Raw genomic sequence first — 16,474 nt, 5'->3', positions numbered from 1 at the left:
TTTAACATTTACATATTTGGCTGCACCGGGACTTAGTTATGACTCAAGGATCTTTGCCCTTTAGCTGCTGCCTGTGGGGTCTTTAGTTGTGGCCTGTGAATTCTTAGTTGTGGCATGTGGGTTCTAGTTCCCAGGCTAGTGATATCAACATGGGCCCCCTGCATTGGGAGCATAGAGCTTTACCCACTTTCCCTGGATTTACCACCAGGGAAATCCTTGTTGGGAGTTTTATGGGGTTTTTTAATGTGTGTTTATTTTTTTGCCCACGTTGGGTCTTAAATGTGGCACACAGCGCCTTACTCGTGGCATGTGGAATCTAGTTCCCCGGCCTGGGATCACACCCAGGCCCACTGCATTGGGAGCATGGAGTCCTAGCCACTGGCCCGGGAAAGTCCCCCTGTTGGGAATTTTTAAATTACTGTTTCTATCTCATCACTGGTAATTGGCCTATTCAGATTTTCTATTTATTCCCAGTTCAGTTTGGGGAGATTGTACATTTGTAAGAATGTGTCCATTTCTTCTAGATTGTACATTTTATTGGCATGTAGTTGTTTGTAGTAGTCTCTTAAGAACCTTGGTATTTCTGTGGTGTTGGTGATAACTTCTCTTTCATTTCTAATTTGATTGACTTGGGCCCTCTCCCTGTTTTTCTTTGTGAGTCTGACTAAAGGTTTATCAATTTTGTTTATCTTTTCAAAGAACCAGGTTTTAGTTTCGTTGATCTTTCCTGTTTTTTGTTTTTTTTTTTTTTTTGGTCTCTATTTCTGCTCTAATCTTTTTGATAGGTTTTTTTTTGTTCTTCATTCTCTGGTTCCTTTAGGTGTAAGGCTAGGTTGTTTGAGTTTTTTCTTTTTCCTGAGGTAAGCTTGTATCACTAGAACCTTCCCTCTTAGAAATGCTTTTGCTGTATCCCATAGATTTTGGATCATTGTGATTTTCTTTTCTTTTGTCTCTAGGTACTTTTTATTTCTTCTTTCATTTCTTCAGTGAGCTGTTGGTTGGTTAGTAGGATGTTGTTTAGCTTCCACGTGTTGGTGTGTTTTGCAGTTGTTCTTTTTTTTTTTTTTTAGTAGTTGATTTCTAGTCACTTAATATTGTGGTTAGAAAAGATGCTTGATATGATTTCATGTGCGCTTTGAAGGTATATTCTTCTTTTTTTTGGATGAATGGTCAAAATCCATTGTTTTCACCTGTTTATTATTTGGAGAAGTGACAGAAGGCATTTAGTGGCCTCACCGCTTCTTCCGTTGCAGGTAAGGAGGGTTTAGCAAGCTGAGTAGGCCAAGTCTGTTACATTAACATGTGAGGCTCTGTTTGGTCATAGGATTGAGCTATAAGTCTGCCTAACCATTCCATATTCCTTAGGCCGTCCTTGCTCCCTTCAATAACAAGCACTTATTGAGTACCGAGGGTGTGCTCAACAGTATGCCAAAGGTATATTTCTCATAAGTATTTTCCATTTTACTCCCCACAACTTAAAAATCTGGAGGTACTCAAAGAATTTAAGAATCCTGATTAAGATCTGGGACTTCAGAGCTTTCTCCCTGTATTGTCAGGCACTATGTGAAGTGCTAGAAAATAAAACTTAGTATGATACAGATCTTTAGTGAAAACAGACACATTAATACATAGTTTCATTTAAGTGGGTTTAGTGCTTGACAGAAATATAAGCACAGAGATTATGGGGTCCTGTAGGAATGTCACTACTTGAGCATCTCTGGGTGAGTATCCTGGAGGAATGGGTGTTCAAGTCAAGATTTGCTGGGTTAACCATAGTGAACCTAGCTTCTGGGATTATGTTATCAGACTGCTTTAGAACTCAGTCTGGAGAAAGCAAAGACTCTTGGGCTGATACATTTCTGGCAGGTGTTTGCCTGTCTGCCTCAGTCCAGCCCATTTTTATGTATGTATTTCTAAGCTCTGAACTTTGGGGCTGATAAACAATAGCTAAGTTCACAAGTAAACCAAGGGCAGGGGAGGCGGGGAAGCTTTGATGTTTAGACCTGAAATGCTGTTCGTCTAATCAGTTGCATGTCTGATTTCTTGAAAAGTACCATTTTACTTTTATGGCTTAATTTTATTAATGCAACACTACTTTTTTTATGTTGTAAAGTAGCAGGTACTGAATTAACATTTGTTGAGTAAGTGAATGTATGAGAGAATTAATGATATATATCAGAGGTCAACAGTTTTCTCTGTAAAGAGACAGATAATAAATATTTCAGGCTTTGTGAGCATATGATCTCTGTCAAAACTACTTGATCCTTTTGTAGCATAAAAACAGCCATAGATGTTAAGTAAATGAATGGTATCACTGTGTTCTAATAAAAACTTTAGTTACAGAAAAGATGGTAGCCCACATTTGACTGTGAGTTATAGTTTGCCAATACATAATATACAACAGTCAGTACTCTACTGGAGTTACAATTTGCAAGAGATAGGTGCATTTGCTTCTGGTGATTTTGTATGATTTTGAAATTCTGTGTTTACTTACGTGCAGATAACATACCAGGGGAAGGAACTTTTAAAGTATGTTTCTGAGGAATTACCCATGCCTCCAGACCCAAACTTGGAACCTCAACAACATCAACCTTGTCTTCCAGGTATGTGCAGACCAAAACCTATTTCTTAGTTGTGGAAAACGACACCCTAATCCACTGAGAAGGCATTTCACTTGTCTTTTTTTTTTTTTTTCCATTCAGGTTAAATTCACCTAATGTTCAGATAACCATTTTAAAGTGAACAATTCAGTGGCATTTAGTATATTCATAATGTTGTACAACCACCACCTCTGTTACAAAAGAGTTCCAAAACAGTTTCATCACCCCAAAAAGAAACCCATACCCATTCAGCACTTCCCATTCTCCACCCCTCCAATCCATGGGAACTCCCGGTCTGCTTCCTGTCTGTGTGGATTTGCCTATTCTGAATATATTACATAAGTGGAATCCTAGTATATATGACCTTTTGTGTCTGACATCTTTCACTTAGCATAGTGTTTTCAAGGACTGTCTGCACTGTAACATCTCTCAGCACTTCATTCCTTTTTATGCTTCCATTATATATATAATGGCATTTATTTATTTATTTGTTTATTCATTGTTTGATTGACATTTGGGGTTCCACTTTCTGGCTATTGGACATAGCACTACTATTAACAGGTATATACATATGTTTGTATGTACCTGTTTTCAGTTCTTTTGGGTATATACCAAGGAGTGAATTGCAATATTACTAATATATATTTACTTTTTTTGAGGAACAGCCATATGTTTTCCACAACAACTGAATCATTTTACATTTCTACCAGCAGTGTACAAGGGTTCCAGTTTTCCCACATTCCCACCAAAAATTATTTTCTGTTTGTTCACTGCACTCCATGTAAACTCCATTTAACTTAATTTCTAGAAGAATAACCCTTTCCTCACAGCTCCTTTCTCTGTGAATCTATGATGTACTTATTTTAGGTAGATTTTTTTTTGGTTGGAATAAATTTATTTCACCTGTATGTAAACAAGGTATTTAACAGTCATGGCATTTTTTAAAAAATGCTTATTAAATCAGATAAGTTTGACTACATCCCAGACATAACAAAGTGCAGGGAAAGAAATGGACATATCAGCAATAAGATTTATTTTTAAATATGTACATTATCCACAGGCCCAAACAATGGCAGCGAATGCTTGAATGTCCCTAAAGTAGTGCCATCTGAAAGAAACCTATAATAGGTCAATTAAAACCCATCTCACAGTAGCAGCATTTCATTTTAACAATAGTATGGCAGAGAATGCATATGAAAAATTCATCACAAGACAGCCAAGTCTTCAATAATGCGACTTCATGGAAAAACTCAAGCTCCAAATAAAAATTGGTAAGGTAGATTTTTTTAAGTGTCATAAAAGGAAAATGGCTTCCGAAGTAGCGCTAGTGGTAAAAGACTTGCCTGCCACCGCAGGAGATGTTAAGAATCGCCGGTTCCATCCCTGGGTTGGGAAGATCCCCTGGAGGAGGAAATGGTAACCTACTCAAGTATTCTTGCCTGGGAAACGCCCTGGACAGAGAAGCCTGGCAGACTGTGGTCCATAGGGTCACAAAGAGTCGGACATGACTGAAGCAACTTAGCACAAGAGGGAAAATGGTATTTTTCCTTTCTTTTCAGGCAAGATTTGGTTAGTTTCCCATATTTTCTAACAATAAATCCTAGATGCTAGAATAAAGCTTTGCTTATTAATGTAGACTGATACACTTCATTTGATGGAATAAACCTTCAGAAAACTGAGGAGAATGCAGTCTTCAGTCAGCAGTTGATTGCAGAGTTGTTGGAAAGGCCAGCAGCTTTATGAAAAGTGGACGTAACTAATGTTGTTACCCTCCTGTACTGCAGCATTCCCTCTTTCTCCCCCAGTGGCCCTGTCTTAGACCAGCTGGGGACAATGTATGAGGAAAAGAGGTACAAAACAGAAATGAGAATTCTGTAATAACCAGTCAAAAATCAAACAGGATTACTGTCACCAGGCCCCTAACCAGGGCTTCCCAGGGTCACTCGCTCCCTTACAACAAATCCAATAATTCAGCACGTTCCTAACTTTACACAGAGCCCTTTGTCTCAAAAACTGGCTTCAGAATAAGATGCATTTTCCCCAGTTTTCTAAGGATAGCCTCAAAAATGTTTCTCATCATTTTGGGGAAACTCATAAAATAAAACAGTTGTGAAGAAGTTAAAGGGTTTAAGGAACTGGAAGGAGTTGTGATTCATGGCCTTTGGTTCCTAACCCTGACTGCAGTTCTACCTAATCTTGGAGATGAGCCCAGGACCCAGAGTGTTTAGAAGTGATTCTTAGGCAGCCAGCCTGACAGCTGACTCTGAATGACTAGTAGTGTCTGATTTCTTATGCAGGTAATAATTTGAAAATTCTTTATATTCAGCCCTTCACTTTGATTCCAAAGCATACCCACCCCAGGGCTTGCATACTCACATTCTCTGTCCCTTCCCCTCTCCCTTTTTCTGTCTCTGTCTCTCTCTCTCTCACACACACACATGACACACACACGACACACACTTCTTGAAGGAAGATCAAGCAAACCTTTCTCCTAGTTTTATCCTTAAGAGTCAAAGCAGAAATATAGGTTCTTCCTCATATTAGAAAGGTTGTCTGCTCCTCAGAGTTTCTAGTTCCAGGCATGTCAGATCAGATCAGATCAATCGCTTCAGTCGTGTCCGACTCTTTGCGACCCCATGAATCGCAGCACGCCAGGCCTCCTTGTCCATCACCAACTCCCAGAGTTCACTCAGACTCACATCCATTGAGTCAATGATGCCATCCAGCCATCTCATCCTCTGTCGTCCCCTTCTCCTTCTGCCCCCAATCCCTCCCAGCATCAGAGTCTTTTCCAATGAGTCAGCTCTTCGCATGAGGTGGCCAAAGTCCTGGAGTTTCAGCTTTAGCATCATTCCTTCCAAAGAACACCCAGGACTGATCTCCTTCAGAATGGACTAGTTGGATCTCCTTGCAGTCCAAGGGACTCTCAAGAGTCTTCTCCAACACCACAGTTCAAAAGCATCAGTTCTTCGGTGCTCAGCCTTCTTCACAGTCCAACTCTCACATCCATACATGACCACAGGAAAAACCGTAGCCTTGACTAGACGAACCTTTGTTGGCAAAGTAATGTCTCTGCTTTTGAATATGCTATCTAGGTTGGTCATAACCTTCCTTCCAAGGAATAAGCGTCTTTTAATTTCATGGCTGCAGTCACCATCTGTAGTGATTTTGGAGCCCAGAAAAATATTCCCCAGCCATACATCTCCTTTCTCAGAGTGCTCATAGATCACCTGCTAAGGGAGCATGAAATTTGAAAAATGGATTCTGCTTCTGTTGCCGGCAGTATAAACAGTTTCCTGTTACTAATGTCTCTCCAGAAATCCTGAATTTTCTTTCCTTTAGAAATTTCAGATGTTAGCACTAATTTGAGAACTGTGGAGGCACCAGTATGCCAACTAGCATCTTGCTACCTTGATCTGGACCTAGGAATCTATAAAACAGGTCTGTAGGCTACTGTTGAAGTTTTATTTAAACATTCCTTGATTTAGGATTCTTTTGTACCTGGTTTTATGGTACCTAAAAGAAATCAAAAGACCTGGCAAGTCAGAAAAATGTAAAGCCTCTAACCTTATTACAAGCAAGGTTGCTGTCTTATTTCTCCAGAGATATACAGATGACCGATAGGAACATGAAAAGATACTCATCATTGCTTATTGTTAGAGAAAAGCAAGTCAAAACTACAGTGAGGTACCACCTCATTGTTAGAGGTGGCCATCATTAACAGGTTTACAAATAAATGCTGGGGAGAGTGTGGAGAAAAGGGAACCTTCCTACACTGTTGGTAGAAATGTAAATTGGTGCAGCCACTGTGGAAAACAGTGTGGAGGTTCCTTTAAAAATCAAAAGTAGAGCTGCCGCATGACCCAGCAATCCTACTCCTAGGCATGCTGCTGCTGCTAAGTCGCTTTAGTCGTGTCCGACTCTGTGCGACCCCATAGACAGCAGCCCACCAGGCTCCCCTGTCCCTGGGATTCTCCAGGCAAGAACACTGGAGTGGGTACTCCTAGGCATACATCTGGACAAAACTATAATTCAAAAAGATACAGGCTCCTCTATGTTCATAGCAGCACTGTTTACAATAGCCAAGACATGGAAGCAACCTAGATGTCTACTGACAGCTGAATGGATAAAGCAGATGTAGTAGGGGACTTCCCTGGTGGTCCAGTGGTTAAGAATCCATCCTGCAATCCATGGGATGTGGACTTGATCCCTGGTTGGGGAACTAAGATCCCACATGGCGCAGGGCACCTAAACCCTCGTGCCACAACTAAGACCTGATGCAGTTACATAAATACATTTTTTAAATAAAGAAGGAATGGTATATATGCACAATGAAATACTACTCAGCCATAAAAAAGAATGAAATAATGCATTTGCAGCAACGTGAATGGACCTAGAGATTATCATACTCACTGAAGTAGGTTAAACAGAGAAAGACATATACCATGTGATACCACTTGTATGTTGAATCTAAAATATGGCACAAATGAACTTATTTATGAAACAGACACAGATTAACAGACATAGGAAACAAACTTATGATTACCAAAGGGGGAAAGGGGTGGTGGGAGAGGGATAAATGAGGAGTTTGGGATTAGCAGATACAAACTGCTAAATGTAAAATAGATAAACAGCAAGGTCCTACTACATAGCACGGAGAACTATATTCAGTATCTTATGAAAAACATATTATGTGTAACTGAATCACTTTCCTGTACATTAGAAACTAATACATTATAAATCAACTATACTTTAAGGAAAAAGAAAGAAGTGATGGCCCTTCACATTTTCTCATCCAGAAATTTAAAAGAACTATTTCTCTTTACCCCTCATCCAGTTTACTTCTGTTAATACATATCATTTTGGATTCATGGTATCAAGAAAATCCTGAGTCCTGAAGATAACAGATAATATGACTTTCTTCAATAAGTCAGAGATAATGGAAGAGCTTTTTATTTTTTTGAGTTCTACACAAAAACTAGTTAACTTGGCAACACGAGGCAACATATTGATAGACTATAGGGTGTTAAAATGTGGTATATTAACACATTTGAGGGTATATGTTAAGTCTAATAAAAGATTTTAAACATACCAAAGCTAACCTTTAAAAATGAAATTCTGTTAATGAAATGTTGATTGAATCCCTGAAGTATTTATCTCTAACGTCCTTTTAAGCTTTAAAATGGAGTGAGTCTATGGTGCATATTCCCTTAAAATTTCACAGCTTCCTCCCAAGTCTCTCTCTCCACTGCATACTTCGTTATAGTTCCCTTTTGTGTTATTGAGGGACTCTTCATTGATATTTCAGTATATATTGGAATAGGAAAAAATGAACATTCCCAAAACTTCTACATCATTTGTGAACACTGTGTATAAACATACTGATATACTTTTCATAAAGTTCTCTTAAAAATTATGTTAATATAGATCACATTTCATCATTTACCTGGAAAGTCAATTTTATATGTTTATGTCCCCTGTCACCATAGTACCAAGACACTCAAAACACCTGAAGCTGAGTGTATTTATCTAAGCAAAACAGAACAAAAAGGTGTCTCCTGAGGTCTTTTCTTTTCCCAAGCTATCATTTAATGCACACTGATTATATAATTTATAATTTTCTTTCATGAGAATCTAACATCACTTGTTCATTCAGAAATAGAACACAATTTTTCCGTTCTAAAAAGTAGACTTTTTTGTTTTGAAAAGTCTTTGACGTATGTGTAATCTGTTGTAAATACATGACTTTAAAGAAACAGTTTTATTCATTTTAGTGCTGTTATTGTGCTTCATTTCTCTGTAAAAGAATATGTAATAGAAGACAAACATTCACAGGTGCTTCTGTTTGATGTGGTTAAAGTTAAACACCCAAGGAAGCTGGTTGCCTGATAACAGAGCAGCGGGTGTTTCTTTCAGCTCCTATTTAAACTCTTTTGATTCTTTTTCACTATTTTAACAGGTCATTTTTTTTTTCACCCTGGTAGTTTACATCTACTGATAGAGGAAGAAAGAGAAGAAAACAAATGATCCGTTGAGCACTTGCCATGTGCCATCCCCCTGCTGGATTATGCTACATACATTAGGGTAGACAGGAGCTTCTTTTCAGGATGTGAACTCCAGGGTTCACATCTGTACGACAGATACACAGAAAACCCGAACACCTTACATGTACGATCAAGTCCCTCAAACCCAGTTCAGCTTAAGGAACTGCCTGTTAATTTCAGTTTTCCCTTGAATAATGAAGGCCTAAATAGTTTTAAACTTCTAAATATTATGATCAAGTCTGTTTCTTGACTCCAGTCCAATTTTCACAGATGGCTTTTGATTTTATCAGTGTAGTGAAAGTCACTCAGTCATGTCTGACTCTCTGCGACCCCATGGACTATACAGCCCATAGTATTCTCTAGGCCAGAATACTGGAGTGGGTAGCCGATCCCTTTTCCAGGAGGTTGTCCTAACCTAGGTTTCCTGTATTGCAGGAGGATTCTTTACCAGCTGAGCCACCAGGGAAGCCCTTCCCTGTAAATATATGCCAAATAATTTAGTTTTAGATATCCAATCATATAATACTTTATCACCATATGTATCCTTTCACTTCACTTCAGTCGCTCAGTCGTGTCTGACTCTTTGCGACCCCATGAATCGCAGCACGCTAGGCCTCCCTGTCCATCACCAACCCCCGGAGTTCACTCAAACTCACATCCATCGAGTCAGTGATGCCATCCAGCCATCTCATCCTCTGTTGTACCCTTCTTCTCTTGCCCCCAATCCCTCCCAGCATCAGAGTCTTTTCCAGTGAGTCAACTCTTTGCATGAGGTGGCCAAAGTCCTGGAGTTTCAGCTTTAGCATCATTCGTTCCAACGAACACCCAGGACTGATCTCCTTTAGGATGGACTGGTTGGATCTCCTTGCAGTCCAAGGGACTCTCAAGAGTCTTCTCCAACACCACAGTTCAAAAGCATCAATTCTTCGGCGCTCAGCTTTCTTCACAGTCCGACTCTCACGTCCATACATGACCACTGGAAAAACCATAGCCTTGACTAGACGGACCTTTGTTGGCAAAGTAATGTCTCTGCTTTTGAGTTAGGATCCTTCCTTTATCAGAAGGCATTGAACTTTGCATTTAAATAGCCATAATAGAATTTTTCCCCATCATAACTAGAGCAGATGTATTTTTACAGTCTGTTAAAATTATTCTTAATCATTTCTCTTTGATTGGAATTATACTTCTGATTCAGAATGAGAATGTATACATAAGTATTTTAATTTTCATTTTTAACTACAGTAAGTGGTGTTTCATCCCATAATCTTAATGAAGTGTAGAATGCTTCATTTGTAAGCACAAGTTCTTGAAGTCTCAGTTCAATAATTTTAAAGTTAGAAGTGAACTTTTAATACATCAACAGGTCTTGCACCTGTTTTACAGATAATGAAACTTGAGAGCAAGAGAAGTAAAATGGGATAGAGGTGTGTCTGAAGTGAACTATTAGTTAAATTAATGAATCTGATTATTTTTTGGTTTTGACATATCAAGAGAATTTAAAAAAAACAGGAAAAAGAACAGTAAAAGTTAAAATTATTTTTAAACTAATTTGTCATTTTTGAAGTGCTAGTTTCGGCAACTAGATAACATGAATAGTTGCATGAGCCCATTCCTTTGCCTACTAGTGAATCTAGCAATTCACTTTAAGCAGACTTGTGCAGAGTAGCTAACATGGAGTGATACTACTTGAAGGAGATTTATTTCTCCCTATCCTGTCCATGAGCAGAATGTCTCCTTAGCTGTGCCTTTCCTGTTGGAGATTAGGGTCAAGATGAGCCAAAGACCCAATTAAATGGCTTTCTTCCTGGCTGTTCTGGGTGGCTAAATGTGCTACTGTTCAGAAATTTTATTTACTGGTCTCAGAGGGCACTGACTTTGTCTAGGGAATCTACCTCAAGTAAAAGTGAAAATTAAAGGGAGAAGGGTGCCTACCTGCCAGTGGGGTGATTTGGTAGTTTTCACAGTGCTGATGGAATAAGTTTTTTGTCACAAAGCTACAAATAGATGTCCTTGGTTATCATTGCAAAGAAGATAATTTCTTGACCAAATAATGGATTAAGTTAATGTTTCTCGGGGTTCTAATTTCTCCTTTCCTTACTCACAAGAATTCTTTTAGTCATAGAACTTTTTAAATCCTCATATTCCTCTTTGTTTCTTGGGGGCTTCAGGACCAGGAGGTGTCTGGCCCCTTAAGCAGAACAGAACTTCTGAGCACTAGTCCACACATGAATCCTCCCCGCAGTGAAGACTGGGAAAAATGAATAGTAGATCACGTCAGACTGCTTAGACTCCATGTGTGTGTTTGCTTCTGGTGTTACAGCACCCTGCCTGTGAGTTCACATCACTGCAGATCACAGCAGCCACGGCACAGGAACAATTGCTAATGGACCCAAAGTAAAATCATTTCCTATAAAGTATATTATATTTAAGCATTTTCCATGCAGTATCTGAGTCTTGCTGCTTCATTCCCTCTCTGCTACCACCTCCAACATGACTGTCCAGGTTAGAGTGGAAGCAAAACTCCAGTGTCTGGGAGCTTCCAGTTTGGAAGCAGGTCTTTTAAATATGTCCTTCTTGCTTTATCTGTTCCCATCCTTCCAAACTGGCCCAGAGCTTGATGGGAATAGTAAGGCTTGCAGTAAGAGTATAGACTGCACTGGTGAGGCCAGACTTGTTTTCTTTTCTTTTCCATTTAAGTGCCTGTATTTTGTGCAACCTATTAAGTACCTACTAAGTAACATCTCCAGCATTCTCCTCTCCTTAGAAAAGTGAAGTTGCTCCATCGTGTCCAACTCTTTGCGACCTCGTGGACTGTAGCCCGCCAGGCTCCTCTGTCCATGGGATTCTCCAGGCAGGAATACTGGAGTGGGTTGCCATAGCCTTCTCCAGGTTATCTTCCCAACCCAGGGATCGAACCCAGGGCCTCCTGCATTGCAGGCAGATGCTTTCTCCTCTGAGCCACCAGGGAAGCTAATAAGCCCACCTGGCTCTAAGCCCCAAACTTCTAGTCACTTCCTTGGTCTTTGTGAACTGGCCAGCCTCACAACCTGAGTCATCCCATTATTAAACTAGGGGTCAACCGTAGGTCATGTTGTTAGCATAAATTATCAGGGCCCATGGAGAGTAATAAAGCCATTTCAGTCACTAAGGAAATTCCAAGAGGAAATAAATAAGTAAATAAATAAATAAATTCCAAGAGTACTTAACAAACTTGCACAACCTGGGGACCAAAGCCTGCCAAATTCTTTTTTTTTTTTTTTTAGTTTTAGTATTTATTTATTTTTGGCTATACTGGGATTTTGCTGATGCACTTGGGCTTTCTCTGTTGTGATTTGGAGAAGCTATTATCTTGTTGTGGTGCTCTGGCTCTAAGGCACCGGTTCAGTCGTTGTATTAATAACTGGCAGGCTCTGGAGCAGGTGGGCTTCAGTAGTTGTGACTCACTAGCTTAGTTGCTTCAGGAGAGGGCAATGGCACCCCACTCCAGTACTCTTGCCTGGAGAATCCCATGGATGGAGGAGCCTGGTAGGCTGCAGTCCATGGGGTTGCTAAGAGTCAGACACGACTGAGCGACTTCACTTTCACTTTTCACTTTCATGCGTTGGAGAAGGAAATGGCAACCCACTCCAGTGTTCTTGCCTGGAGAATCCCAGGGATGGGAGAGCCTGGTGGGCTGCCGTCTATGGGGTCACACCGAGTCGGACACGACTGAAGGGACTTAGCAGCAGTAGCAGCAGCAGCAAGTACAATAAATATATTGAATACTATAAATGAGTTATTAAATTTTAAAAATCTCAATCCCAGTTTCCCAACTACTTGGATTCTTTCCCTTTCTTGTCTCACATGGTTGTGCAAAGAGTAGAGTATTGAAAATTGATGGACAAATGTGCGCTATACTGTCAACACAGAAGCAAGCTACAGAAGGCTGTAATATACCTTGGGTTGTTATCGTTAGTTACCTGGGTAGGAGGGGAGGTGGAACAGAGGGAGGGCTTCAGGAAAACCATGCCTACAGGCCAAATTTAAAGTATAGACAACAGTAAAACACTAAGAGCTCAGCTGTAAAAGCCCTGAAGCCAGGAGATTTGCAGAGTGAGCCCAGACGCGGACCCATGGAAGAGACTCTTGGTTCTGTAACTGTGTCCTCAGCTGCTGTTAGTAACAGGTTATTATTATTTCTCAGAAGACTGATAATACATCTCATTATATATTTTTACTCATTTTATGTACATATAGTGTACTGCATATATATTTAATTTTTTATGAAAAGAAAAAGTGAAGAGTTTTTAAAACATTATATACTGGCATTGATGCTTTCAGATACGCTTTCATATGTGGATATGGAGAAAAGGTTTGTTCAGCTTCGAAAAAGAAAGGAAAGTTAGTGAAGCTCTTTGTCTTTAACTTTGCTGAATGTTACTTGTCTGGAATGATTCAAATGATTTTGAAGCTTGTACTATTATGTACTAGGATAATGTAGCAATTGTATAGTTACTTAACACAATTCAAACCAGGATCATACATTTGAAATTAATTTGCTGCATTCTTACATGGGGATTACCCTGTTTAGCTCAGTTTTCTGTATATATGTGTGTTTTTGTTTTGTTTTGTTGCCCGCACGGTCCCAATGTATCGAGAAGTAGATAACAACAAAGAAACTTGGAAGTGTTAGAAGTTGTGGTCAGCCAAAGGCGCCGGCTCCTGGCAGCACCAGCTGGAATGAAATGGGTGGGAATGAGTGGTGGACAGAGTTCAGAGATGGCTGGTGCAGAAGAGGTGGCAGGGGAGAAGGGAGAGGCAGCAGAGGGCAAGAGAGGCAACGGAGATGAGAGCAGGAGTTTTGTAGAGTGATCTCTGATTTTTCCAGGCTGGTTATTATGGAAAAGAGGCTGTACTGTGAGAAAGTAGAAGATGTTCTTAATATGCATTTTGTGGTGGGATTTGTGTGTTCCCAGGACTTCTGTCCATGGGTTTACCAAGGAAGTGGCACTGCCTGTTACCACAGAGCCCCTTGCAGTTTTCCTAAAGTCCTGAGATTACAGGAAATTCAGAAGTAATTCTAATTACTAACAGTATGCTAACAGTAAAAAGTGGATCTAGGAGTGGGATTTTGGCTGCCATGACCTGTGTCCCTTTGAAAGAGAAGCCATGTGAACAGCTACTAGCTAGACTGTCAACCAAATAACCCTTGTGGGTATATCACAGCTAACCTGTTGAGAAAGTTACACGTTAAAACCATCACACCCTACTGACTTTGGTGATAAAGTCAGCACTGCTTAAAACAAACAAACAAAAAACAACAAAAACAGGAGATGGGCCTAAAATGGTCCCTTTCTCTCAATTTATTACAGCCCATGAGGGAGAGAGAAACCCAAATCATCTCCAAGCAAAGCTCGTTTAGAGTGCAAAGCAATGTTGAATAACAGTAGCTTTCACATTTCTTACTTCCTCATTTGACAAAGGTGATGAATGATGGGAATGGTAAAGCGAAAGGAAAAGAATGTTTAACACTCAGTTCAGTTCAGTCACTCAGTCATGTCCGACTCTTTGCCACCCCATGAACTGCAGCACACCTGGCTTCCCTGTCCATCACCAACTCCCCGAGTTCACTCAAACTCACGTCCATCGAGTCAGTGATGCCATCCAGCCATCTCATCCTCTGTCGTCCCCTTCTCCTCCTGCCCCCAATCCCTCCCAGCATCAGAGTGTTTAACACTAGCATTACTTGATTGAAAACCCCACTTCTAGGGGTTAATAAGTTAACAGACGTCCATCTGAGAACATTGTCTTTCAAACACTTCAGGTGTGTCGTCTCAGCACGCCAGATTTGGGCCCCTCTGTTTCGAGCATGTCAGCTGGAAAAATGGGCAGGTCGCTCCCCTTGCAGCTGCTGCTGCTTATCACCCTGCACTTCTGTTGGTGACCTTTGCTGTGTGAGAACCCTGTTGATCCTTTCTGGTTACGCCCATTACAGATAAGATAAAGCTCAGCAGGTGCTCCCAGCCATCTTTCACAAGTGCCCATGTTTGGGTCTGTGACTTTCAAGGCAAGGCCCACTCATTGGAGAGAGGAAATAGGTTTTTTGTGTATACAAGCCCATCCTTGCTCTTATGAAACTAAGATAATATTAGCAAAATGAATTTAAGTACACATTTAAACTTATTTCCATGAGTTTTTCCTGAAAGAATGCTCTCCACTTCTAACTTTGGTGGGATACCTTGCTTCAGATAGACAGCTTTGTCTACAACAAAGCTGCTAATAAAGGAATTATTTGTTTACGTATGGACCATCTGTAAAAATGTTTAAATTCTTTGAGTCATAAGTAACAGATTAAAACCCAAATCAGACTGCCTTAAAACCCCCTAAAAAGAAATTTTGTTGATTCGTGTACTAGGAATAGGTTTTCAGACTTAAGCCAGGGTTCAGACAGCACTACCATCCGTGGGTTTACCAAGGAAGTGGCACTGCCTGTGTTTCTCACTTTCTTACCACTAGTTTTTCTCACTTTCCATTTCTTAGCTCCTTTGTAACAGCCTCTCCTGTCCTCATTCCAGAGCTCCATGCTTTCAGATCCAAGTCCAGAGGGGAAGAACCTGGATGTGACTCTTTTCTAGAAGGTGAAGCAAAGATCTCATTGCATGTAACTCTACTCTGAATGGGTCATGTTCTTACCTTGAATCAATGTCTGTTCACTGATTGGGTTATATCTAAACAAATCAGATTGATGTTGAAAAGCAGAGATATTGAATAATGTCCCCCAAACTGAGAAGGAACTTGAAGACCAAAAAACTAAGCAGGCAACTCCTTAAAGTACAGTTGTGAAGTGTTTATTGTGGGTAACTTCCACACAGGTAGGAGGGATCAGGAGATGATCCAGAAGCATTCACAGCGGAGCTCCATGCCTCTGCAGAGGGTAAGGAGGACTTGAAGGGACCAAAGCTAGGAACAGAGCCTGACTACTAGGGAGGAGCCCGGCTGGTCCGTGCTGATGGAGCTCCCTGCCCTTCCTGGGGGTCTCACGACCGTTTACCATACCTCAGCAAAAGGCATTCTTCCAGTTTTCACATCAGTAGAAAGCAAGGGTAAGGCAAGTTGTTAGGGAGTTTATCTGGCTTGGGCACATTCCTTGAGTGAGTGAGTGGTAGTTGCTCAGTCCTGACTCTGCAACCCCCTGAAGCCTTCCAGACTCTTCTGTCCATGGAATTCTCCAGGCAAGAATACTGGAGTGGGTTGATGGGCACATTCCTCATAAGCAGACGAAGGTGTGGTCATGCAGAAAGGGGAGGGGATGGACTGCAGACCTAAGATGGAGCTGATAAGAGGCAGGCAGTGTGGTTCAGCCACACAGGGGAGAGCAATTTCACCAGAAGCACCTGGGCCAAGTGTGACAGGACAGGATCGTCCTCCAGAGGCAAATTAGGGTGGGGTCACCACTAGAAGGGTAAATGAGTACTGGGTATTAGAAGCCCAGATATCTATGTGGATGTGTAACTGTGTAAACATTTGTACTGCTTAGAATTATGAGCAGAGCTCTCGGACTTACAGCGTGTCTGTCTGAAACTGCCTGGCTGAGGTCACACAGACGCATATTGGTGCTGTCCCTGGAATAAGATTCAATTAGCTGAGTGACTTACAGGTCATATAGCCAATCTCCAAGACAGGAATCTCTGAGACTGTCAGGGAGCTTAAAGAAGCCAGTTTTAGAATCATTGGTTCAGATTGGCAGAGCCGAAAGGGACCCCGTTGATAATCTACCCTCACCTCTCAGAGAAGACGGAAGTCTAGAGAAGCCATATAACTTGTTTCAGGTCACAGCCGAGTTTGTGTGGC

General features: G+C 40.7%; 1 protein-coding gene across 3 annotated transcripts in view; it reads left to right on the top strand.

Moving 5' to 3' along the window:
- The window catches only part of ANKRD31 (ankyrin repeat domain 31), a 137,715-nt gene that overhangs the window by 119,490 nt on the left and 1,751 nt on the right, over positions 1-16,474 (top strand). For 2 of the 3 annotated variants that reach the window (XR_009738978.1, XM_061429988.1), the window contains exons 26-27: positions 2,501-2,603; positions 15,199-15,261. Coding sequence is in view for 1 of the 3 variants with exons in the window: in XM_061429988.1 (XP_061285972.1) it covers positions 2,501-2,603; positions 15,199-15,261 (166 nt within the window). In the remaining 2 variants the exon portion in view is untranslated. The remainder of the gene's footprint in view (positions 1-2,500; positions 2,604-15,198; positions 15,262-16,474) is intronic. The other variant, XR_009738979.1, reaches the window with a different exon arrangement.

This window comes from Bos javanicus, chromosome 10 (genome assembly GCF_032452875.1).
Source record: "Bos javanicus breed banteng chromosome 10, ARS-OSU_banteng_1.0, whole genome shotgun sequence".
Classification (NCBI taxonomy): Eukaryota; Metazoa; Chordata; class Mammalia; order Artiodactyla; family Bovidae; genus Bos; species Bos javanicus.
Note: the sequence above shows the minus strand (reverse complement) of the source record. Positions and strands in the feature narration are given on the sequence as shown.